At 40.5% G+C, this 24,884-nt stretch overlaps 1 protein-coding gene across 4 annotated transcripts in view; it reads right to left on the bottom strand.

The window, feature by feature from the left end:
* SEC24B (SEC24 homolog B, COPII coat complex component) overlaps positions 1-24,884 on the bottom strand; it is a 277,839-nt gene that overhangs the window by 102,941 nt on the left and 150,014 nt on the right. For all 4 annotated transcript variants that reach the window (XM_030190801.1, XM_030190802.1, XM_030190803.1 and 1 more), the window contains 3 exons: positions 23,628-23,746; positions 6,865-6,920; positions 2,422-2,628 (listed from right to left, as the gene is read on the bottom strand). In XM_030190801.1, coding sequence (XP_030046661.1) covers positions 2,422-2,628; positions 6,865-6,920; positions 23,628-23,746 — 382 coding nt within the window. The remainder of the gene's footprint in view (positions 1-2,421; positions 2,629-6,864; positions 6,921-23,627; positions 23,747-24,884) is intronic.

Genomic DNA, 24,884 nt, shown 5'->3' with positions numbered 1-24,884 from the left:
ATGAGGTTTCTGGAATTCATTGGCTTGCAGGACCCATGTCAGCATGATTTTATTAGAGGTAAGTCTTGCAAAAACATCAGATTAATTTTTTTGACTGGGTGACCACAGAGTTGGATAAAGAGTGATAGATGTGGTATGCTTACATCTTAACATAACCTTTGACACAGTTATGCATAGATGACTTATAAATAAACTGAGTGCCTAAAGTGGTTAACTGGGTTGGTTGAGTGGAATGAAACAAAGGGTAGTGTAAATGGAGTTCACTCTGAGGAAAGGAACATTACAAATGGTGTGCCACAAGGATCAATTCTTGGTCCGGTTCTTTTTAACATTTTTTTGGGGCCCAGAATTTGGCAGCTAAGATTTAAAGCTAAAAGATGCAAGGTCATGCATTTGGGCCACAAAAACCTGAGGGAGCGGTACAGCTTAGGTGGTGAAACAGAAAAAAATGTAGGCAGATAAAGGCCACATGGCCTATCCAGTCTGTCTATCTATGCCATCTACTCTCCCTATCACTCCCTTAGAAATCCTATATACTTGTCCCACGATTTCTTGAATTCAGGTACTGTTTTCATCTCCACCATTTCCACCGGGAGACCTTTCCATGAATCCACCACCCATTCCATGAAGAAGTATTTCCACAGGCTACTTCTGAGTCTATCCTCTTTCACCTTCACATTATGCCCCATCATTCCAGAGCTTCATTCCAATTGAAAGAAATTCACCTCCTGTGCATTTATGCCACATATGTATTTAAATGTTTCTATCATATCTCCCCTCTCCCGCCTTTCTTCCGAAGTTTACATATTGAGATTAAGTCTGCCCCCATACACTTTATGATGAAGACCACTGATCATTTTAGTAGCCATCCCCTGGACCAACGTGTTTATATCTTTGAAGGTGTGGTCTCCAGAACTGTACACAATTCTAAATGAGGTCACACCAGAGTCTTATGCAGGGGTATCATCACCTCCTTTTTCCTACTGCCCATTTCTCTTCCTATGCACCCAAGCATCCTTCTGGGCACGAAAGAAGAGTGTGACTTGAGTGTAATCATATATGACGACCTTAAATTGGCCAGACAAGTAGAAAAGGCAATACCAAAAGCCAAAGGATGCTTTGGTGCATAGGGAGAGTAATAGCCAGCAGGAACAAGGAGGTGATAATGGCTCTATATGTCTCTGGTGAAACCTCATTTAGAATACTGTGAACAGTTCTGGAAACCACACCTTCAAAAAGATAAACAGGATAGTCTCTGTCCAGAAGGCAATTACTAAAAAGACCAGAAGTCTTTATCACAAAGCAAACGGGAACAATATAAATTCTTTGGAAGAAAGGTGGGAGAGGGGAGATATGATAGGGAAGATTATGCACTTGGGTTACAAGAATCCAAGGGCACGGTACCATACTGAGGGTGAAGTGCTTCTGTGTTCCTACATGGGTCTCTAGCCAGGGACAACAGCTCCCTTTGGAGCCCAGTATATGTGAACCCAGAGTCCAGCCACACAGTGTCACCATTGAACAATAGCTAAAATTTTCTCTCTTCAGAAATGTGAATATTACCTCTGCAACTTCCCAAATCCTGGTCAGCCCAAGAAATAAGATCTGAACTGGAAATCAAACTGTCAGGATGGGCTGACCTTCAGCTGGGGTCCTCATGGATTGCTGGGTAGTAGTCTTCCAGGAACTTTATCTCCATCCAGAAACCTAGTTCCAAGTCTATCTATTCATTATGCTGCCTAGTTATGTTTCTGTTTCCTGAAGGGCCTTGCGGGGACCAACTCAGGACAAGCTTGACTATTTATGCTCTGCCTCTGGGTTTGTCCTCACTGGTTCATCAATTGGGTTTGCCTATAAATTCCATTACTACATATGCTACCACTTCCTGTATCATGTTGCCTTTGTATTGGATACAAGTCTGGAGATATAGTTCTTAAATCTACCTTAATAATAACTATTGTGTCCTACCCTGTCTACAAACAAAAGGAATTGTGGGCTAGCTTGTTGCCTTCTGGCCAGAGCTCCATTATACAAACCCAGGTTCACTGAATCAGCTTGCCAGCCCAATTCCCCTTCAATTCTTCGATTTTTACTTGCTACATTTTTTTTGTTACAGTACAGTCACAGCAACACCAATTAAAAAATTAAAAATAGCAACACAGTACTAAGGCATAACCAAGCTAAACAGAAAATGCATTACATACACGCACATGTGCACACCAATCTGGACAGGAGCCATGGCAGACACCTTTTGGGTTGCTTGATTTTCAATCTGGTAGCCAGCCTTGCAAGTCATGTTTTATTTCCTGAATTCTAGACCTGTCTGGCATAAACATGGCTCATAGATGTGGTTTATTAAGTCCTCAACCACTGTCTGAAACGCTGAAAGTTACATTAATCTAAATCCATTAAGCTTCTTACTGTCATGCTTGATCTCTGATTAGGATCTTCTCTGGATTGCAAATGTCCTGCACCTAGAGAAGGCAACTGTGTCTGAAACACAGATATGCGCCCGCCTGTTGGAGACATCAGTTTGGAGGCAGCCTGAAGCGCAGGACCAAGCGAACTATGTGTCTCTCTTGTGTTGAGGAACATGTTTGGTAATGCCTTCAGTAAATCCTTAATCAACTGTACAAAAAACAGAAGGATACAGTTTTTGAAACAAGACACCGTTCTCAAAGTTACTATAGCAGAAACTTCATGCACACCTAGCATTAAAATTTTCCAGTCTATCTTAAAATCATGTAAGGAAATGATCCTTTACTGCAGGAAAAAACAAACGTGGAGAATCAAGTTCTTCTATCAATATATAGAAAGCTTATTTTAAAATTTATATATTACAAACGATGGTAACAAAATGTTGCATTTTAAGGTTGCAGAAAATCTTTTCAAAATAAAATGTGGCGCTAAACACTGTCTGAAAACTCACTCTATTCTCTACATGCTTCATGGAAAACAGTACATAGAGGACATAGAGAAGTAAGCCATCAGCAATGCTAGAAGAGTCTCATGTGTAGTGGGGTTGAGGGCCAGAGGACCCTGGTTTGGGTCTGCTGCTGAGTGTGGGATGCGAAGCAAATTGTCAGCAGAGTTCAAATATATTTTGAAGGTGAGGTACTTTGTGCTCTAGGGAGGGAGAAAATGTAGCTTCTGCTGTGGTGAACTCTGCTGGCAGAAGAAAAATATTGGCATGCTCTGTGTCACAGGAGACATTCCTTGCAGATGCTGTTATCCGGATAAGTGCCACTGACCGGAGTCATACCTGGATTTTAGCAGCATTATCCGTATAATGCCACTCAAAATGTCTGTAGACTGCCCTGGTGCTACACTGATAGTGCCGCATCCTTGGTAAGTAAAGAGCCAGGAATTATCTGGAAGCCCACAATATTCAGCACCAGAATTCAGATAAATAAGGACAACAACAAAAAAAAACTGTTCTAAGTTATTTTGGTAACAGGTGCTGACAAAAACGTATGGTTTGGAACAAGGTATCTTTAAAAGATATCACCAAAACAGGGAAGATAGGGCATCCCAATAGCGAGGTTGCATAGATGTCTTTAATGAATGCTTTTAATGAATAGCTAATAAGCTGATTTTAACAGTTGTTATAAATTTTATTAAGACCTCAAATGTCCTAACAGGAGTTTGTTGTTGCAAGATAAATCTCAAAATGAAGAGGAGATGAATAAGCTTAACATGTTTGTTCTGAAATTTTCTACAGGAGAGGAAGTGGCAGCTAGTATCATCAAAAGAAACTGGGCTATTGTGCAGTCTCATGAAGTTTTTCACGACCAAATTATTTAAAGGAGTTTTTGTGCCCTACGTATCCATCTAAAGAAAGATCTATTGAAGACACAGTGATTCAGACCTGTGTGGTCACTTTTGTTGTGGCCATTGCTAAACATGTTCTATATATAAGAACATAAGAGTAGCCATACTAGGTCAGACCAATGGTTCATCTAGCCCAGTATCCTGTTATCCAAACAGTGGACAAGCCAGGTCACAAGTTCCTGGTAGAAACCCAAATCGTGGCAACACAACATACTACAAATCCCAGGGCAAGAGGTTGCTTCCCATGTCTGTCTCAAGACAATGGACATTTCCTCTGGATTTTGTCCAAATCTTTTTTAAACCTAGATACGCTAACTGCTGTTACCACCTCCTCTGGCAAAGAGTTCCAGAGCTTAACTATTCATTGAGTGAAAAAATATTTCCTCCTACTTGTTTTAAAAGTATTTCCATGTATTTTTCATTGTTCCCTAGTCTTTGTACTTTTGGAACGAGTAAAAAAAAAAATCAATTTACTTCTACTTGTTCTACACCACTCAGGATTTGTAGACCTCAATCATATCTCCCTTCATCCATCTCTTTTCTAAGCTGAAGAGCCCTAATCTCTTTAGCCTTTCCTGATATGAGAGGCGTTCCATTCCTTTCATAATTTTAGTTGCTCTTCTTTGAACCTTTTCTAATTCCGCTATATCTTTGAACCTTTTTCTAATTCCGCTATATCAAGATGCGGACTCTAGAAATATTGGAATTTGTCAACCCAATGGATGAGAAACAGTTTAGGTTGAAGCAGAAGACTACCTGCCAGTCAACTTATGCTGTGCATGTGTTACAATGTACCTGTCAGAAGTGGTATGTGGGAAAAACGATCCACAGTTTGCATCAAAGGTTCACTAAGCATCGCTCCAGCATGAATAGAAAAAAAAGTTAGGAGCACCCCTTGTGGCACATTGTATTGCTAAGAACCATCCATTTGACATATTCGATGTTTTATAATATTATATATTAAACGCAGCTTGAAAGAATGTGTACTGTTTCTCTCTCCTGATGAAGTAGCAAAACAGGAGGATTCCTGTATCTGTCGAGAAATGGGACACTTTTGAATGATTGAGAAATAGACCAAAGACGTGACATTATGGACATGGGGTTCTGAACAAATTTAAGAGCATTCCTGGATTGTTTACTGTTAGTACTACCAGAGTGAAGCTAAGCATTCTTTTTTGTTCCCTTATGCATGCGGTTCACATTTTGAATTAATTCTTCCGATTTTTGAAAGATAGAAGTAGCTTGGGTTATTGTCTGTGAACCTTAAGGATTATATGGTCACAGTTAACCCCCTCCGTTTTTTTTTTTTATTTTTACTGCAGACCTGTTTTCTCCATTTGGTGTTGTTTTGTTCTGCAGGTGTTTTCGGAGGGGGTAGGAGCCAATGATGAGAGCCCATTCAGGTGTTGTCCAAATAATTGGTACCCTGGGCTTATGAGGCTTTATTTGTTTAAATTATAATAATTGATATTCCCTGGGAGTGCACAATCAATATCGGTGATTCAGGGCAACAGTATAATTAGATTCCTTAGGGATTCCAAGATGTGTTTTGTTTCCTGCAGAATTTTCAATGTATTTAATTCAAGGCCCTCTTTAACATACAATTCTAGCCCTCCACCAATTCGATCAATCCTGTCACTACAATATAACTTGTACCCTGGTATGACAATGTCCTACTGGTTATCCTCCTTCCACCAGATTTCAGAGATGCCTATTATATCTAATTTTTCATTTAGTGCAATATATTCCAACTCTCCCATCTTATTTCTTAGGCTTCTGGCATTTCCATATAGACATTTCAAACTATGTTTGCTGTTCCTATTTACATCTTGCTCAGTAGTTGAGAGTGTTAATTTGCAATCTTTTTTCTGATTTTTATTTAAAGACACCTGATCTACTATGGTCTCTTGCAATCTTAGTGAAGGAGTAGCCCAGTGGTTAGTGCAGTGGACTTTGATCCTGGGGAACCGAATTCGATTCCCACTGCAAGCTCCTTGTGACTCTGGTCAAGTCACTTAACCCTCCATTGCCCCTGGTACAAAATAAGTACCTGAATATATGTAAACCTCTTTGAATGTAGTTGCAAAAAAACCTCAGAAAGGCGGTATATCAAGTCCCACTTCCCTTCCCTTGCTATCGGGATAACCTATCTTCGCTGTTTTGGTGATATCTTTGAAAGATACCTTGTTCTATACCATGCGTTTTTGAACGACTGTTGACCTTCCAACCAGGTTCTAGTTTAAAAGCTGCTCTATCCCCTTTTTAAAATGCCGATGCCAGCAGCCTGGTCCCACCCTGGTTAAGGTGGAGCCCAACCTTCCAGAATAGGCTCCCCCTTATCCAGAACATTTGACTGTGACCAGAATATTGCATTTAGCAATCTAGAGATGTTTATTGAGACCAGGGAAAGATGCCTGCGAAACACAAAGAAAGCATGCAGATCAACCGTGAGAGAACTAAGTACTGTGAATGTTTCCAACAGCTGTTATTTAAATGTAGAATCCAGAAGTCTACTTAAATTGAGACATAATGGCAATATGTTTGTAATTGTGAGGAGCTCTTTTTCTGTTTGTCATCACTCAAGAATGCCAACTCTTGGATTTCAAGTTATATTAAAAATGGCTCAATGTTTGCTGAAATACTAATATTAAAACATAGTCCAGGATAACAAAAAACCAATACAACAACCTATAATCCTACAGTTACTGCTATATTTTAACACTGGAAAGCAAAACAAAAAGTATGGCTACCATAATTTGTACTTTTGATAGGTTTTAAAATGAATCGATTATACTCATATGTATGACAAATTCCTAGGTTAGAATATTTCAGATAGTATTAAAAAAAACTGATGGAAAATCACAGATATCCACTGTATTTTTAAGCAGTTTTATAAACAGTTTAACAGAAAAACAGAAGAAAAAACTAGACTATAAGAAACAGCAGCCCCCTCCCTCCTAAAATCCTTTACCCTAGTTCTCACATATACTTTTGCTACTGCAGATAACGTGATAATGTTTTAATCAATCATACCTCTTGGCTTTCATGCAGATTTACAAGTAAGCTGTCAGGCGTAGGTAGAAAAATATCTATGAAGGAAAAGTACATAATTTGTTAAAGAAACAAAGCAATTAATAATAAAAATACCTAACATTTTCTAAATATACACGGTTTTGATTGCTTTGGGTTACAAAGGGAAAAACAAATCCGGAAAAGAAGGCTGTAGTCTCAGTAAAATATCACTTCTTCGAACAAAATGCACTATTGCATTGACAACCCTGCTGAGTTAAGTCTATATCAACAATATTCACCAAAAGCTCAAGTTGCTTTTTCTCAGTTTGACTGGTTTTTGGAACTGCCAATTCAAGCTTTACCCTAGGGCTTACGAATTGTATAAGTAGCATCTAAGTAAGAATACAGTTTCAAATAAAGCTGCATTTTGCAACTGTCGGGGTGTTATCCCTTCAATTCTATTCAAGTTTTTTCTTTTTGACCCTGAGAGTCAACCAAGTTCTCTATCAGAAACAGCCACCATTGGATACAAAACCATGAGCCTTCATTTTCACCTACATAGGAATATTTCCCTTATTTTATAACATCTCCCATTTATCTCAGTGACTGCACTGATAGTCCTTATCAAAAAGCCATGAGTTTATTCTAGAAAACACAACCACTAGGAACAAGCATTGTAGAACAACTGAAACTTCTCTTCCCCCATGGGGATAGAGCACATCTGCAAACCCAACAATGCAGAAATTGAATCCAGATCCTTTGTTATGCAGTGCAATGCAATGCCAGTTATTCTTAATAAAAACTTTTTAATTATTGAAATAAAATTTAGATATTGTAAAATTTAATTTTACAGTTGGGCTGAAATTTTTAGTTAATGCTTGCTTTATGATATTCTTTTATTTTGCATAATTTATTAGTACCATGGAATTTATGACTTTTCTCATTTATAAAATAATTTATATTTTCAAGAAGTGGCTTAGCAGCTATTAACAATGTTTTTTAACAAGGCTTTTAACATGGCCATCAGAAGTCAAACATCCAAAATAAATAAAAAAATATAAACTCAAAGAAAGAAAATTGAAGTCCATAAGCCCAATATTCAGCCCACAGCGGTGAGTGGCTCGCAAGATGTGGGCTGAGATAACCCTGGATATTCAATGCCAGGGCATGTCCAGCCTCTGGTATTGAATATCCGGGTCACTGCGGCAACCTGAAAATGATCAGGGCTGCCTTTAATAAAAGAAAGGAAAACAGGAACAAAATAATACATGAGAGTGCCAATGGGCAGCAACTTGTTTTTGATAACAGGCTTCCCCCCCCTGCATTTAAATGATAAAAAAAAAAAAAAGAAAACACCCTATAAAATAAAAGGCCATAAGGGGCCTGGAGTTTCAAGATAGAATAGCCAAAAAAACTGTTGTGTCAGGCATCCCTTTCCAAACAATGAGATGTAATGTGTAGACAGAAGACTCTTACAGCTTTGCAGATCTACACTATGAAGGCAAATAGGCTACTGACGTCACTGTGGTTTTGACCTTCCAGGTCAAGTGCACCTCCATCACTTATGTGCACAAAGGAGTGGTGACAACCCAGAAGAGGAAGAAGAGACTCCAGAGTCCATTGTAGCAGAAAGGATTAATTGTAGTGTCCAAAAGGCAAACTACTGTGATCTGACACATCCACATTTCAGCATAGTTCACCTGCATCACGTCTGGGACTGTGTATGTGCCAAGTTCTATACAATCTCTGTCTAATGGTTGGGATACTCCACAGCTTAGCATTGGGTGCAGTAGCTTCAAGTGGAAATTTCACTGCTCATTTGTGCATGCTGCTTACTCGTGGGGACTTGCCCTCTTTCCTTCAGCATCTCCTTCACTTATGTACAGATAAAAACTGCTAGCCAACTGGACAGTGTGCAATTGACTACTGCAAATCCAAGGTTATTGAGTATCAAAATAATGAAATGGCTAGCTGGACTTTCTAAAAGTGATAGTCTGGTCCAAATCAAATACTTTTTTGCAATCCAGTATGTGCAAGGCATGCTTACCATCATGTGCATGTGACTTGGAAAAAAACGCTGTAAGAACGAATGACTGATCAAAGTGGAAGTCTGACATTACTTTAGGGCAGAACTTAGGAGGTGTGCAAAGAAGTACCCTATTTCTCAAAAAAACATATTGAAAGGGAAACCAGTCATGTATGCCTGGAGCTTGCCTCTGACTATATAAAGATTAAAGCGTTAGCGTTCCAGAAATATAGAAAATCTCAAGAGGAGGAACATGGGGAGGAATACCGGATGAAACTGAAAGAAGCCAAGAGAGAGGTACGTCTGGCGAAGGCGCAAGCGGAAGAACAAATGGCTAGAAATGTAAGGAGGGGAGACAAAAATCTTCTTCAGGTATTGAAAGGAGAAAGACTATAAAGGGAATTGTGAGACTAAAAGATACAACAAAACGCTATGTAGAAAATGATGAAGAAAAAGCCAATTTGCTAAATAGATACTTTTGTTCTGTTTTCACTGAAGAAAACCCTGGGGAAGGACCGAGAGGGACTAGCAAAAGTACACCTGAGAATGAGGTGGATAGAGCGCCGTTCACAGAAGAGAGTGTGTATCAACAACTTGGAAAGCTAAAGGTGGACAAAGCCATGGGGCCGGACGGGATCCACCCCAGAATACTGAGGGAGCTCAGAGAGGTTCTGGCGGGTCCTCTTAAAGACTTGTTTAATAAATCCTTGGAGACTGGAGAGATTCTGAGGGATTGGAGAACGGCGGAGGTGGTCCCTCTTCACAAAAGTGGGGATAGGGAAGAAGCTGGAAACTACAGGCCGGTAAGCCTCACTTCGGTTATTGGAAAAGTAATGGAAGCCATGCTGAAGGAAAGGATAGTGAATTTCCTGGAAGCCAATAAGTTGCAAGATCCGAGACAACATGGTTTCACCAAAGGGAAATCGTGCCAAACGAATCTCATTGAATTCTTTGACTGGGTGACAGGAGAATTAAATCAAGGACGTGCTATGGACGTCATCTACTTAGATTTCAGCAAGGCTTTCGACACGGTTCCCCACAGGAGGCTCTTAAATAAACTAGACGGCCTGAAGATAGGACCCGAAGTGGTGAACTGGATTAGGAACTGGTTGACGGACAGACGCCAGAGGGTGGTGGTGAATGGAGTTCGCTCGGAGGAGGGAAAGGTGAGTAGTGGAGTGCCTCAGGGATCGGTGCTGGGGCCGATTCTGTTCAATATATTTGTGAGTGACATTGCCGAAGGGTTACAAGGTAAAGTTTGCCTTTTTGCGGATGACACCAAGATTTCCAACAGAGTGGACACCCCGGAGGGTGTGGAAAACATGAAAAAAGATCTGAAGCTAGAAGAATGGCCTAACGTTTGGCAATTAAAATTCAATGTGAAAAAATGCAAAGTGATGCACTTAGGAGTAGAAATCCAAGGGAGACGTATGTGTTAGGCGGGGAGAGTCTGATAGGCACGGACGGGGAGAGGGATCTTGGGGTGATAGTATCTGAGGACCTGAAGGCGACGAAACAGTGCGACAAGGCGGTGGCAGTAGCTAGAAGATTGCTAGGCTGTATAGAGAGAGAAGTGACCAGCAGAAGAAAGGAGGTTTTAATGCCCCTGTATAAGACGTTGGTGAGGCCCCACCTGGAGTATTGTGTTCAGTTTTGGAGGCCGTATCTTGCGAAGGATGTTAAAAAAATGGAAGCGGTGCAAAGAAAAGCTACGAGGATGGTATGGGATTTACGTTCCAAGACGTATGAAGAGAGGCTTGCTGACCTGAACATGTACACCCTGGAGGAAAGGAGGAACAGGGGTGATATGATACAGACGTTCAAATATTTGAAAGGTATTAATCCGCAAACAAATCTTTTCCAGAGATGGGAAGGTGGTAGAACGAGAGGACATGAAATGAGATTGAAGGGGGGCAGACTCAGGAAAGATGTCAGGAAGTATTTTTTCACGGAGAGGGTGGTGGATGCTTGGAATGCCCTCCCGCGGGAGGTGGTGGAGATGAAAACTGTAACGGAATTCAAACATGCATGGGATAAACATAAAGGAATCCTGTGCAGAAGAAAGGGATCCTCAGGAGCTTAGCCTAGAATGGGTGGCAGAGCTGGTGGTTGGGAGGCGGAGCTAGTGTGGGCAGACATATACGGTCTGTGCTGGGGCTGGTGGTTGGGAGGGGGGACTAGTGCTGGGCAGACTTATACGGTCTGTGCAAGAGCCGGTGGTGGGTGGTAGGGTTAGTGCTGGGCAGACTTATATGGTCTGTGCCAGAGCTGGTGGTTGGGAGGCGGGGATAGTGCTGGGCAGACTTATACAGTCTGTGCCAGAGCCGGTGGTGGGTGGCAGGGATAGTGCTGGGCAGACTTATACGGTCTGTGCCAGAGCTGGTGGTTGGGAGGCGGGGTTGGTGGTTGGGAGGCGGGGATAGGGCTGGCCAGACTTATACGGTCTGTGCACTGAAGAGGACAGTACAAATAAAAAAAGTAGCACATATGAATTTATCTTCTTGGGCAGACTGGATGGACCGTGCAGGTCTTTTTCTGCCGTCATCTACTATGTTACTATTAGGTAACCCAGCACGAAAAAATTAGCCCTCCCAGGTCACGTATTCAATTCACATGAGACCAGCGGCTCAAAGAAAGGTTTTGTTAGCTGTGTGAGTACCATGTTGAAGTCCCCAAACAAAGCAAAAAGTTTAATGGAAGGCTTTAATAAAACTAAGCCTCATATAAAGGCTGCAGAAAAATGGGTTTAACTTCTGCATGTTAAGCTCTAATCACAATAAGATGTTTTGGCAGCCTGTCTCATAGATGTGGAAGGTATTCAAGCAGTTTATCTGTGTAACAAGAAAAGGGGCTGTTCATCACTCGGATCAGCAAACCTCTTTACTATTACTACTACTTATCATTTCTATAGAGCTACTAGACATACCATTTAAAACCTTAAGATCTTCTAGTGGGGCTCTTCTGCAAGTCAGAAGGATGAAAGACATTTTCAGGCAAATTCATAGAACCTGTTATCCTCTCAACAACTAGACTGTGAGGGTTACAGACCTAATGCTGGGATTCAAGAGAATTCCTCAATTCTGTGTCATTTGTACTGGACAAGTTTCCAAAATGATCAGTATTCTAATGAATAACTCCCAAAAGGACTGAAAATCAGATCTGTCTCAGTCAATACAGCTCATGGAGCTGTAAGAATTCCAGTTCTATGATCACTTGAGTTTTAGAAGAACTTTGGCCAATATCATTAACAAAGGATACACATAGAGAAGTCTCTCCCCCCCTCTCCAGTCTAGGAGGAAGGCAAGACTCCCTACCCTGGAACAGAATTGAGTAGCCACTCTGTTTAGAAAAGTATATATAAACAGATCATCCACCATATGAATATTCACTGGAAGAATATATGATTTGTACCCCTCTGTTGAGGGACCACTCATGCGGCTGTAGGACTCAGCTTATTTTGTCTACTGGGACATTCTTTTTCCCTGTCAAGTAAGATCTTGATCCTCTCTGCTTGTTCAAGTGGTTCATTACAAATCAAATGTCTGTTTAAACTAAACTAAACTATTTTGTTAGCCAACTGATCCTTGCCCTTAACTCTAGGAAGTACATCTTTTACAGTTTCTCATGAGCAGACCATGAGCACTAAAGTCTAGTTTGGCCTCATCCGTGGCTAGGCCAATTTGAGTTTAGGGATTTTGGAATAGAACACCTGTGGCCAGATCTCATTGAGTTAGTTTGCAGGACAACATCCAAATCATCCAACATTGCAGGGACTCACTGACCTGTGGCTGAGTATCTTGATCCAACTGAGAACAGAGTCAACTGGGCTCGCCGAGAGGCTGATGAAATGTTAAGGCCATGTGATCCAGCAATCTTAACATGAAAATGGAGTCAGCAGACATCCCCATTAACTTTCTTCGACTATGGACCTAAATTTTTGATCACCTGCTCAAGATGTTTGGCATGTGCTTATTGTGCACAACCATAGGTACATTTCTTCACAAAGATGGTAAGTAGTCCTAATAAAGGCTAAAATGCAACAAATTTGAATATATGAATATAAAATATAACTAAGTACTACAATAAAAATGACAATGTTAAATATAACATGCCAAAACAGATAGTAAAACAAAGCAGAAAACTCAACTTCAAATATTCCTCTAAGAGAATGCCTGGGTAAATAACCAGGCATTCAATTACTTTCTTGAACGAAGTAAATGATTTTGATTGAGTGAGATCTAGAAGAGCTCCTATGAATTCCAATTGAAATGATGTGCTCAAATGAGATTTGGGATAATTTAGGACACACCTTAGTGACTCCAACAACCAGATGATTTTGTGCATTGATTCTGTGGCCAACTGTTTTAAGTAAAACTTGAGCTCCCCCCCACCCATTAGAAATGTTCTGTGGCATGAATACTTGGTATTCTGAGTATATCCTGGGTTTAGTCAAAACCCCATTACATCAGCCCTCAGTATGATTCTCACACTCCTCCTTTATGGCCATTAGTGACCTAAGAGTGTCATGTTTTCTTGAAGAAAAACAGATACCCCACTATACATCAAAGGTTTTTCATGTGCTGGCTCACAAGTAGCTAGTAGCAGCTATGCATGATGCCAGCATGGTAACCTGACAAACCTTACTCCCAAGAAAGTCCAGGATATACATGTTCCACCACAGGGGTCCTGGCTTCTCACCTTCTTTGCTTTCTCTTGAGCAGATTTGATTAGCACAGATTGGCATAATTGTTTTTTGAATCCAGATGCCTTATATAGTCTGCTGTACAGAGAAGTAGGTCTCCCACTGTCTCATCTGTATACTGTATCCTTAAAGTTCCTTTGAATGGGCACTGTCACTTTTTCCTGGGAGCAAACAAGGAGGAGGACTGTCAAAACTCAAGGATGTCCAACATCTCAGCCTACAGGAGCCAATTTTTCAAAATTATTAGTGGTGCTAAATTCAATGGTCATTATCTCTTCCTAGACACAGTCAAGAAGTTTGTTCAATGCTGGGGGTGCTCAAGCACCAACAGAGCTGGCTCCTATGGCTCAGCCATTTCCTGTACAAAGCCTGAAGTAGAGACTTCTCTGGCAGGGCCTCTCTCCTTTGCTAGGGAACAGAGATCTGAGAAGAGACCAGATGACTCTCTTTCAGAGAAGTTCACTCATCTAATAAGGTGTCCCAAGGATTGCTTAGCTTTTGCAGCAGAACACGATTTCTGTGTGCTTTGAACTAGCTAGCAGATAAGACCTCCATACAGACATCTCTTGTGTGTTAAAACCTAGATTTCAATGTAGGTTGGAAGCTAAAAAACAAACAAACAGCTGAATCAAAATCAAGCTGGTTGATGTTCAAAAACTTGTCCAGCACCTCTCAACATACAGGGATTGGTGTGGGACAGAGCCATGCAAAAAAAATGAAAAACGAACAACTGAAAACTTATCCAACAAAATGGGTACTGAGCTGAACAAATGCTGAATAATGAGCAAAGAGTTACACTCGCAATGGAAAAAGACCACAGTTCAGACATATCTGAAGGGCTCCTTGGAAGAAAAAAAGAACAGAAGTGATACCATGCAATGCCACCAATGTGGAACATGAACCAATGACCATACTGGAAAGCTCTACAAACTCCAAGATCTAGTTGCTTTACTCATTTTACAGAGCTCTGTTGGATGATGTCCCTATCAGTAAAGTCATATCCTGCCTGTCCTCAGTAAAAGTAAACATATTTAACACCCAACTTACAAACTGATGAAACTAAAGGATTTGTGAAGCAAAATTCAACTTGTGGTGTTTGTATGACAAGAAGGATTTATATACTTGCCTTTCCAAATTCAAGCTCAATGTAAGATTGTAACACTTTTTGTGCAGGAAATTACTTACTGTACCCAATTATAACACCTCATTCACTCATTAATGTGTTCATGCAAGTTAACATATAAATACATAACATGGGCTCCTTAAGGCCCATTATTTCCTAAACATGTGACTTATTAATATGCCCCAATTTTGTACTTCATGTAATGGAGGTTTAAAATGCACATTCTTAAGGAGCAACATAAGGAGTACTGGGATTTGAACCTGGTTCGCATCCAACTGCTCCAACCAGTTACTAGGCTACCCTGTCACTTGGGTCAGCCTAGTGGCAAGTACTATGTACCCAGTAATAAAAAAGAGAAAGATGACTGTGGCTCTAAAAAATCAAATTAGACAAAATGTTGAAGAGTCCAGTATTGATGCAAGATACATCTTACTAATCTTGCTAACACGAGGGAAAGACCTCAATACACCCGAAAGCCGACTTAAAATCTAGCATCTTTCACTGGGGTTTTGATGGTCATCATTGGTCTTAAAACCTCGTAATGTATTTTTAAAAGTTTTTTAAATCTGTTTTTATTTTAGTCCTTAATATAAAACATATACTTATTTCTTATATATTTGTTTCAGTTTTTTTTACTGCCGATAACTCATTTATTATACATTTCAAAATCACTTTATGTTAATCTCATTTCTAAAAGAAAAAAATGTCAAGCACTTAGCTAACACTCTTTTTCTTTTAGAAATGAGATTAACATAAAGTGATTTTGAAATATATAATAAATGAAAGTTATCTGCAGTAAAAAAAAACAAACAAATATATAAGAAATAAGGATATGTTTTATATTAAGGACTAAAATTCAATAAATAAAAACAAATTAAAACATTTTTTAAAAAATACATTACGAGGTTTTAAGACCAATGATGACCATCACAACCCCAGAGAAAGACGATAGATTTTAAGTCAGCGTTCGGGTGTATTGAGGTCTTTCCCTCGTGTTAGCAAGATTAGTAAGTACTATGTACCACAATATGGGGGACTTGGTTTTGATTCCAGGGTTAGGTGTTCCAATTCCCAGGCCTTCTTGTGGGTCTGGAAAGGCTGTGGAGGTTGGGAGAACGAGGCAACACTTAATGGCCAAATTTTGTATTCACATTAGCTAGGTTCCAAAAAACAGTCATAGGACTGTTAACTGCAATGCCTAAGTGCAGTTTGGCATGCTCATAAAAATAAAGAAAAAAATCATAGTAACAGAGCAAATGCTGGCAGATAAAGATCTGCATGGTCCATCCAATTTGCCCAACAAGGTGGCCAGAGTTGCATCTGGCACTCTAAACAGGTCAAGCTTCATCTCTGGCCATCTTCAAATCTAAGCTAAAAGCCCACCTTTTTGATGCTGCTTTTAACTCCTAACCCTTATTCACTTTGTTCAGAAACCTTATTTTATCATCCTCACTTTAATATTCCCTTATCTCTTGTTTGTTCTGTCTGTCCTAATTAGATTGTAAGCTCTGTCGAGCAGGGACTGTCTCTTCATATTCAAGTTTACAGCGCTGCGTATGTCTAGTAGCACTTTAGAAATAAGTAGTAGTAGTTCTTGATCAAACACTGGCATACTTTCCCTGCCAATTTTGGGGCACAGATCATAGACGTTTACCCAGTACTGATTCTACTTCCCAACTACTGCAGTTGCTGTTGAAACCCACCACAGTCTTGATCCTGATCTGTCTTTGCCGTTTTCGGGACCTAGTCTGTAGAATTTTGCCCAGCAATGGTTTTACTTCCCAACCACTAAAACTGCCATCAAAGCTCACTCCAGTTATGAGGTAATTTAAGTTTTGATTTAATTGGATTCCATCTTTTTTCTATATACAAATTCTTGAATCTTGCCACAGTTTCTGTCTTCACAACCTCCCCTGGGAGGACATCCACCAACCTTTTTGTGAAAAAATTCCTGTGTGAGCTTTCTATGAAGAACTATATCAAAGGTTATGCTAAAATCCAAATAGACCACATCTAGTGAATGCTCTCAATCTAGTTTTCTGGTCACCCAGAGAAAAAAATCAGATTTATCTGACACGATTTTTCTTTGGTAAAACCATGTTGCCTCAGATATTGTAAACCGTTGGATTCCAAGAACTGTACTATCCTTTCCTTCAGCAGTGCCTTCATTATTTTTCCAATCACTGATTTTTGGCTTATCAGCCTATAGTTTCCCACTTCTGTCACAATTTTTGTGGAGAGGGATCACATCTACTCCTTTTCTAATCACATGGAATTTCCTGTCCCCAAGGATCTGTTATACAAATCTTTAAGAGGACCCTCCACAACCTCATTGAGATCCTTCAATATCCTTAGGTGCATCTTATCTGGCTTTGTCCACTTTGATTTTCCAGTTGTTAATTAAAAACAAAACAAAACAAAAAAAACTCTTTCTTCCATGAATGGTGCCATTTTCACATATACCTTTGTCAGTTGACAGAAGTCTTTCTCCAGGATTTTCTTCCATGAACACAGAAGTATTTGTTTAGTATGTTCACCTTTTCTTCACCAGCCACCACATACCAGTTCTCAGCCGCTTTCAATCTCACAATTACATTTCTAGCCTTCTTTCTTTCTCTCCTGAAAACATTTTTTCACTTCTCTATGTGTCTCTAGCCATTTTTATTTTTGCCAACTGAACTTCTCGCATCATTTCTTTACGTTTTATGTGGTATTATTTTCTATATTTTTCTTTTTGAATTCTTCTGTATTTCATGTCACCTATTTTGCCTTTATTCCTTCAGACACTTATTTGGTGAACCATATAGGTTTCCTTTTCCATTGCCATTTTTTATTGCTCCTTTCAGCTTGGGCCACTGGCTTTCCACTTCTCTTATATCCTCCCATCCTGCTAGCTCTTTCTTCAGGTACTCCCTCATTTTACTGAAGTCAGCATGTTTGAAATCCAGGCCTTTGCGTTTTGTGTGTCTACACTCCACTTTAGGTCCTAAATCGAACCATTCCACGTAATGATCACTACTGCCCAGGGGGCAATCACCCAGACACCTTTTTCCCATTTGTAAGCACAAGATTCAGCATTGTCCCTTCTCTGGTGAGTTCTGTCACCATTTGCCCAAGAGCTCTTTGAAAGGAATCCATTATTTCTCTACTTCTTTCGGATTCTGCACATGAAACACTCCAATCCATGTCTGGCAGGCTGAAATCTTCCAGCAAAAGAAAAGGGAGTAGGAGAGGAACAACAAAAAAGTGGAAAAAGAAACAATGGAGTCAAAGAATGACACACACAAAGTTAATTATAAGAAAAATAATTAAAAAAAATAAGTCAACATGTCTACACATTAAAAAAAAATTGCCAACAATAGGAGTTCAGAAAAGGGTCTTAACACAATGCTGTGTTCGGCACAACTTCCTGAATGACTCTAAACACAAGTGTGTTGTTGAGGGTTAAACAATTCTCAAAAGGAAATTATCGGTATAAGTGCTTTCCCTACTGAGCGTTCTATTTTTTTGTACGGGACTGTCTCCTTTTTGTTTGAAATCCTCCAGCAACAGCACCTCCCTTTTCATTTCCAGACTTTGGATATCTACAACTAAATCTTTGTCCAGCTTTGCCGTTTGTATTGGAGATCTGTAGATGACACCCGTGTGAACAAAGTTTCCATCTTCTCTCTCCAAGATGATCCATAGTGCTTCCCTCCTTTCCCCAGTTGCCAATATTTCAGCTGCTTTTATACTGTTCTTCACACACAGTGCTATTCTTCCACCTTTTCGGCCATGTATGGTTGTGTATCATTAAACCATGCCTTTCTGATAGCAACAAAGCCTACGTCTGCCTTTAACTCCTAGTTCTCAGCGAACAAGTTCGCAGTCTTGAGGCTAGAGTAGCAGACTTGGAGGAGCTGAGGGAAATACAAGAGGTACATAGAGGAGACCTACACAGATGTTGTAGAGAAGTCCCACCTCCAGTAGGAACTAATCCTGAAGCCAGGATCTACCCACCAGCGGATGCAATATCCTCTCACACCAAGAATGTGTCTCCAGGAGCTTCTGTCCAGGAGGAAAGGGTTAGAACTGCTGTTGTAATCAGTGGTTCAATCGTTAAGCATGAAGATAGCTGGGTGGCTGGTGGACGTGAGAATTACCTGGTCACCTGTCTACTTGGTGCGAAGGTGGCAGACTTCACGCACCACCTAGATAGGAATTTGATTATGCAGGGGAGGAGACTGCTGTCTTGATACATGTGGGTACCAAAGTTATAGGAAAATGTGGGTGGGAGGTTCTGGAAGCCAAATTTAGGCTTTTAGGTAGAAAGCTGAAATCCAGATCCTCCAGAGTAGCATTTTCACAAACGCTCCCTGTTTTACATGCAGAACCCAAGAGGCAGGCAGAGCTCCAAAGTCTCAATGTGTGGTTAAGACAATGGTGCAGGGATGAGAGATTTAAATTTGTTAGGAAATGGGCAACATTCTGGGAAAGGGGGAGCCTCTTCCAAAAGGATGAACTCCACTTTAACCAGGATGGAACCAGGCTGCTGGCACTAACATTTAAAAAGCAGATAGAGCAACTTTTAAACTAAAATGTGGGTGGGGGAAGCTGACAGTCACCCAGGAATGCATGGTTCAGCGTGGAATATCCTTGAAGGACACTACTGAAACAGGACATTTAGAGAATACCAATAGAGAAATTTCAACAATAGTGAAAAAAGCCAGTAGTGTTTAAGGGGAGTGCAAAGGATGCAAATTATTCCTGTCAACTTGTAAGCAGCTTGCAGATGTAAGGAAAACACACAAATTTGAAAAGTCTGTATACAAATGCTAGAAGCCTAAAAAATAAGATGGGAGAGTTGGAATATGCAGCACTAAATGAAGAGGTAGATAAGCATCTCAGAGACCTGTTGGAAGGAAGGCAATCAATTGGACACTGTGTTAACAGGGTACAAATTATATCGCAAAGACAGAGTGGATCAAATAGGAGGAGGGTGGAGGTTGAGCTATATGTTAAAGAGGGAATAAACATTCTACATGAAACAGCAGCATGGAATCCTTATGGATAGAAACTCCATGTGTGAAGGGAAGAAGAGTACTGGTAGGGCTGTACTACCATTCACCAGGACAGAAAGAACAGGCAAATGAAGAAATCTTTACAGAAATTAAGAAAGCTAGCAAATTGGGCAACTGTATAATAATGGGTGATTTCAATTACCCCAACATTGGCTCGGAAAGCTAGACATAATAAATGACTGCTTATTGGAGCAACTAGTCCAGGAACCAACTAGAGGGGAAGATATTTTATATCTAGTCTTTAGTGGAATACAAGGCACAGTACAAGAGGTAACAGTATTGGGTCCGCTGGGAAAAAGTGATCATAATGATCCAATCTGAGCTAATATTTGGAGTGAAGTCATAACAGAATCTATTGTAGCAACATTTAATTTTTGAAAGGATAACTATGATAAAATGGTTGAAAAGAAGTTAAAAGGTTTGGCTTCAAAGGTTAGCACTTTAAATCAAGCATGAACGTTATTTAAAAACACCGCCTTGGAGGAGCAGACCAGATGGAAAATAAGAAGCAACATAAGCATAGCAAGTTAGATGCAAAACATTGATAATTGTGGCTAAAAGAGAATATAAAGAGAAACTTGCTGCAAAGGCAAAAGACTTACAGTAACAACCTTTTCAGGTATATCAGAAGCAGAAAGCCTGTGAGGGAATCTATGGGACCTTTAGATCATGAAGCAGCAAAAGGGGCACTCAGGGAGGACAAGGACAAGTGGAGAAACTGAATGAATTCTTTGCTTTGTACTTTATGGAAGAAGACATAAGAGATCTACCTGTACCAGAAATGGTTTTCAAGAGTAACGATGCGGAGGAACTGAAAGAAATCTTGGTGAACCTGGAAGATGTATGGAGCCAAACTGACAAATTGAAGAGTTATACATCACCTGGACCAGATAACACACACCCTAGGGTACTGAAAGAACATGAAATTGCTGATCTGCTGTTAGCAATATGTAACCTGTCGTTAAAATTGTCCACAGTACCTGAAGACTAGAGGGTGGCCAATGTAACGCCAATTTTTAAAAAGGATTCCAGAGGTGATCTGGGAAATTACAGACCGGTAAGCTTGACTTTAGTGCAGGACAAAATAGTGGCAAGTATTATAAAGAATAAAATTATACAACACATAGACAAACATGGTTTAATGGGACAGTCAGCATGGCCAAAGGAAGTCTTGCCTCACCAAATTGCTTAATTTGTTTGAAGGCGTGAATAAACATGTGAATAAAAGTGAGCTGGCTGATGTAGTGTATCTAGATTTTCAGAAAGCTTTTGACAAAGTTCCTCATGAGAGACTCCTGAGAAAATTAGAGTCATGGGACAGGAGGCAATGTTCTGTTGTGGATTAAGAATTGGTAATTGAACAGAAAACATAAGGTAGGGTTAAATGGCCATTTCTCTCTATGGAGGAGGGTAAACAGTGGAGTGCCGCAGAGGGGTGTGAGGGCTCTGGAGGTACACCAGAACTCCAGGTCTTGTGTTTGGTGGGGTGGGTCATGAGGGAAGTGTTTATGTATGGGGGGTGGATCGTGACGGAGGGGGTCCGGGGGTCCACTGGACCTCCAGACCCTTGTGGTTGGTGGGGTGGGGGTATGGTGGGGTGGGGGTATGGAGGTCCACAAGACCATCAGGGCTTTAGGTTTGACAGATCCAGGAAAAAAGCCCGGACCTGTCAAACCTCTTCTGCAGGAGGACTGTGCCAGAGCGCATGCCCAAGCACAATCTGTCTATAATTTTTAGCTATAAGCTATGAAGTTCTACTTCAGGTATGCTGCATGATTTCCCATCCCCCTTCTCTAGTGGAGGGGTAGCCTAGTGGTTAGTGCGGCGGACTCTGATCCTGAGGAACTGGGTTCGATTCCCACTGCAGCTCCTTGTGAATTTGGCCAAGTCACTTAACCCTCCATTGCCCCAGGTACGAATAAGTATCTGTATATACTATGTAAACCACTTTGAATGTAGTTACAAAACAAAAAACCCAAAACAAAACACAGAAAGGCGGTATATCAAGCCCCCCCCCCCCCCCCCCCTTTCCTATCAGCCACATGCAAGAATTTCTGGCTGGTCACCATTGCTAAGGAAACTGGGATACCTGGTATATCCTGTTACAAAAGTAATTTACTGAGAAGAGGTATTGTTTTTCTCGAAGGGGTTGCTCTCCCCCCTCCGTAGAAACTAATTCTCTATATCTAAGAATCTTTCGTTCATTCTTTCATTCTCTCATTTCTGTGACCTTTGTATGAGGAACAAACTTTCTTTCCTTGTTTTTCTCTTCTTTATATAATTAGTCTAATTACTTATAATTACCAGAGGTACTGATGTTAGATTTTGTAAGTCTGTTATAACTTTACAACAGATATCTGATGCTGTGAGTGGGTGAGTAATTAAAGACTTAATTCTCTCTAATTACTGTTAAATTTTTTGCCTGTAATACTTTGTAAGATGTTTAGAGAATAGCAAATCAAATGCGCAGCCTATTACAAATTCTTCTACAGGTCCCCTTTGATTAATGCTAATATAATGCACCTAATATTTGCATGTTATTAGCGATGATCATAAGGGCGACCTTTCCCCATGCTGTTCCGGTGGTAATGTTACAGCGCTGTTTGGGAACAGTGCGAGGAACTGATCACTGGCACCTGAGTTAGATGCTTAGTCTCTAGTTCAACTTCAGTTCAGATTTCTTGAGTATCATAATGCTCCAGTGTTGCAAAAGAATTTTGCATTGTCAACAACTTGGCAGGTGGATGCCCCATCACAAGTCAATCTACCTGAGCTTACTGTAGTTCACTTATTTTTGGGTTGTTTTAATCTATGTCAGTGGAGGTAAACTGATTGGATGCTGTGTAGTCCTGGAAGTGTTTTTAATTGCAGCCAATTCTTTGAGCTTGATAGCAGATAGTTGCAAACATATGGGGCAAACTCTGAGCCTTCACATTGTTTGTCTTAGGAGAAAGGCACCACAGTTATTGCACTGAATAAAAGTCATATTGATTGGTTGCAGTTTAGAACAGCTGTGTTATCCCTAGGGTAATGTAAATGAAGTTTCATGGCACCAGTTTCTCGTCATGGTTCTGACTGCACTAGAAGTACAATGGATCATGAAGAAACTTTTGGGTCAAACCTCCTACAACTTCCAAAATACCCAGATGAAACAGTCAAAATTAGTTTAGTCAGTAAGTAAAAAGTTTTAAGAAAATTAACAATGGAGAATCTGAGACAGACATGAGCCACAACTGCTAAAAGAACAGATCAGAGTGTTATACTTCAGGAAACAATAGAGCAGTCATTTAAAAGATACAACTTCTGCTTATAACTACATAACGCTAAGGAACTGGGGATCAGAATTTGACCATGGCTCCATATGCAAATAAGGATTTCCTCAGTTTATCTCAATTTTAATCCTCTCCCTTAAGGGACAGTCAAAGTTCATGGCATTTTGTACAAGCAGCTTAGATTTCTTGATATCCAGAGGGGGGAAAATATCAAAATCCTATTAGTAGTAAAAGCTGAATTAATACAGTAGAGTTCTGAGAGTTTCACCTACTTCAGTTATATTGTTCCCATCTCTCACTATGTGTACTATTTTGCTACTTCTAGTGAAGCACCTATAATTAGTTTTTAGTACAACCATAAATTTGAGAGTTAAATAATTCTACAGGTTTTACTACACTACTCTATATAATTTACTACTACAATTTATCATTTCTAAAGCACTACCACATGTAAGCAGCGCTGCAGGTTAATATTTTAGCTGGTTTTCTTTCATCATTTTAGCTGCAAAGATCTTGTAATACTTGTTGAATTCTCTGTTTCAAATTTTCAAGCACACTATACATGGGCTATACACAACTGTCTATTGTTTATGCCACTTACCGTCAATGTCTGATACAATCAGCATCTGGGGCTGGGATAACCCTTCTTGCAGGTTGTAGAAGTGAACTGTGCTGTCAAATGTAATGAAGCCCAACCTTGTTCTTGAATCTCCAGGCAACCTTAAAATAGACAGCTTTTCATTAGACTGTAGTTTTGCACATCAGCTCTTTTTAGATCCAGAGCAGGGGCAGGGTTTGAACCCCAACTCAATTGGCCTTGGCTTGTGATGCTGCACAAGTGGCAATTATAGCCTCTAGAAGGAAGGGGATCCCAGTCATCAAGTAGTGGAAACACCTAGTCGGCTGGTTTAGGGACCATAATAACAGGTTTTCAGAATGAATTCCAGTGGATGGATCTCAGCTAAGTGCTGCACAGCAATGACTGGACTACAGTAAGGTGAGAAGAGGCTGAGAAATAGCAGGAAAATCCCTACCAGTAAATAAAAGCTTAATGCCAGATTCCAGCTTTGGAACCAACTGAGCTGGAAACCTAAAACAGCATATGAAAACAGCGCTCTCTCTCCCCCCCCCCCCTCCCCGTGGTAGGCCAATATACAAAGCTGAGTGGTGGAGTGGCCTAATGGTTAGTGCAGTAGGTCATAAACCTGGGGAACTGGATTACATTCCTGCTGCTGCCTGATGGTCAGCAGTGGGTTGAGATCCTGGGGAACTAAGTTAAATTCCCTCTACAGCTTCATCTGACCCTGGGCAAGTCACTTAACCCTGTCCAGGTACAACAGTAGTACAATGTACTACTTAGAGTAGAGAAAAAGCTAAGATTCCAAACAATCCAACAACGAATAATAAACGACAGAAGAATCCAGCACTCAGAATTCAAACAAATACATATTATAAAACACGAGGAAAAAACCTCAAATCTGGTCATACTTACTCAGCAGTCATCCACGTCCAGCAATTCTCCTCTCTCCCCTGCCTTCCCCTCCATCCATCCATGTCCAGCAACTCTCCATTCTCTCCTGCCCTCTCCTCCATCCATCCATATCCAGCAAATTTGCTCCCTCCCCTGCCCCCTCCATCCATGTCCAGCAATTCTCCTCTTCCCTACCCTCTCCATCCATCCATGTCCAGCAATTCTCCTCTCCCCTGCCCTCCCCTCCCCATCCATCCATGTCCAGCAATTCTCCTCTCTCCCCTGCCCTCCCCTCCTGCACAGCGATCTCTTCTCTCCCCCTGCCCTCCCCTCCTGTCAAGCAATCTCTTCTCCCCCTGCCCTCCTCTCCAATTCCAGCCATCTCTT

Source organism: Microcaecilia unicolor, chromosome 2 (assembly GCF_901765095.1).
Source record: "Microcaecilia unicolor chromosome 2, aMicUni1.1, whole genome shotgun sequence".
In the NCBI taxonomy this organism is placed as follows: Eukaryota; Metazoa; Chordata; class Amphibia; order Gymnophiona; family Siphonopidae; genus Microcaecilia; species Microcaecilia unicolor.
The sequence above is the reverse complement of the archived record's forward strand: the minus strand, read 5'-3'. Positions and strand labels throughout refer to the sequence as shown.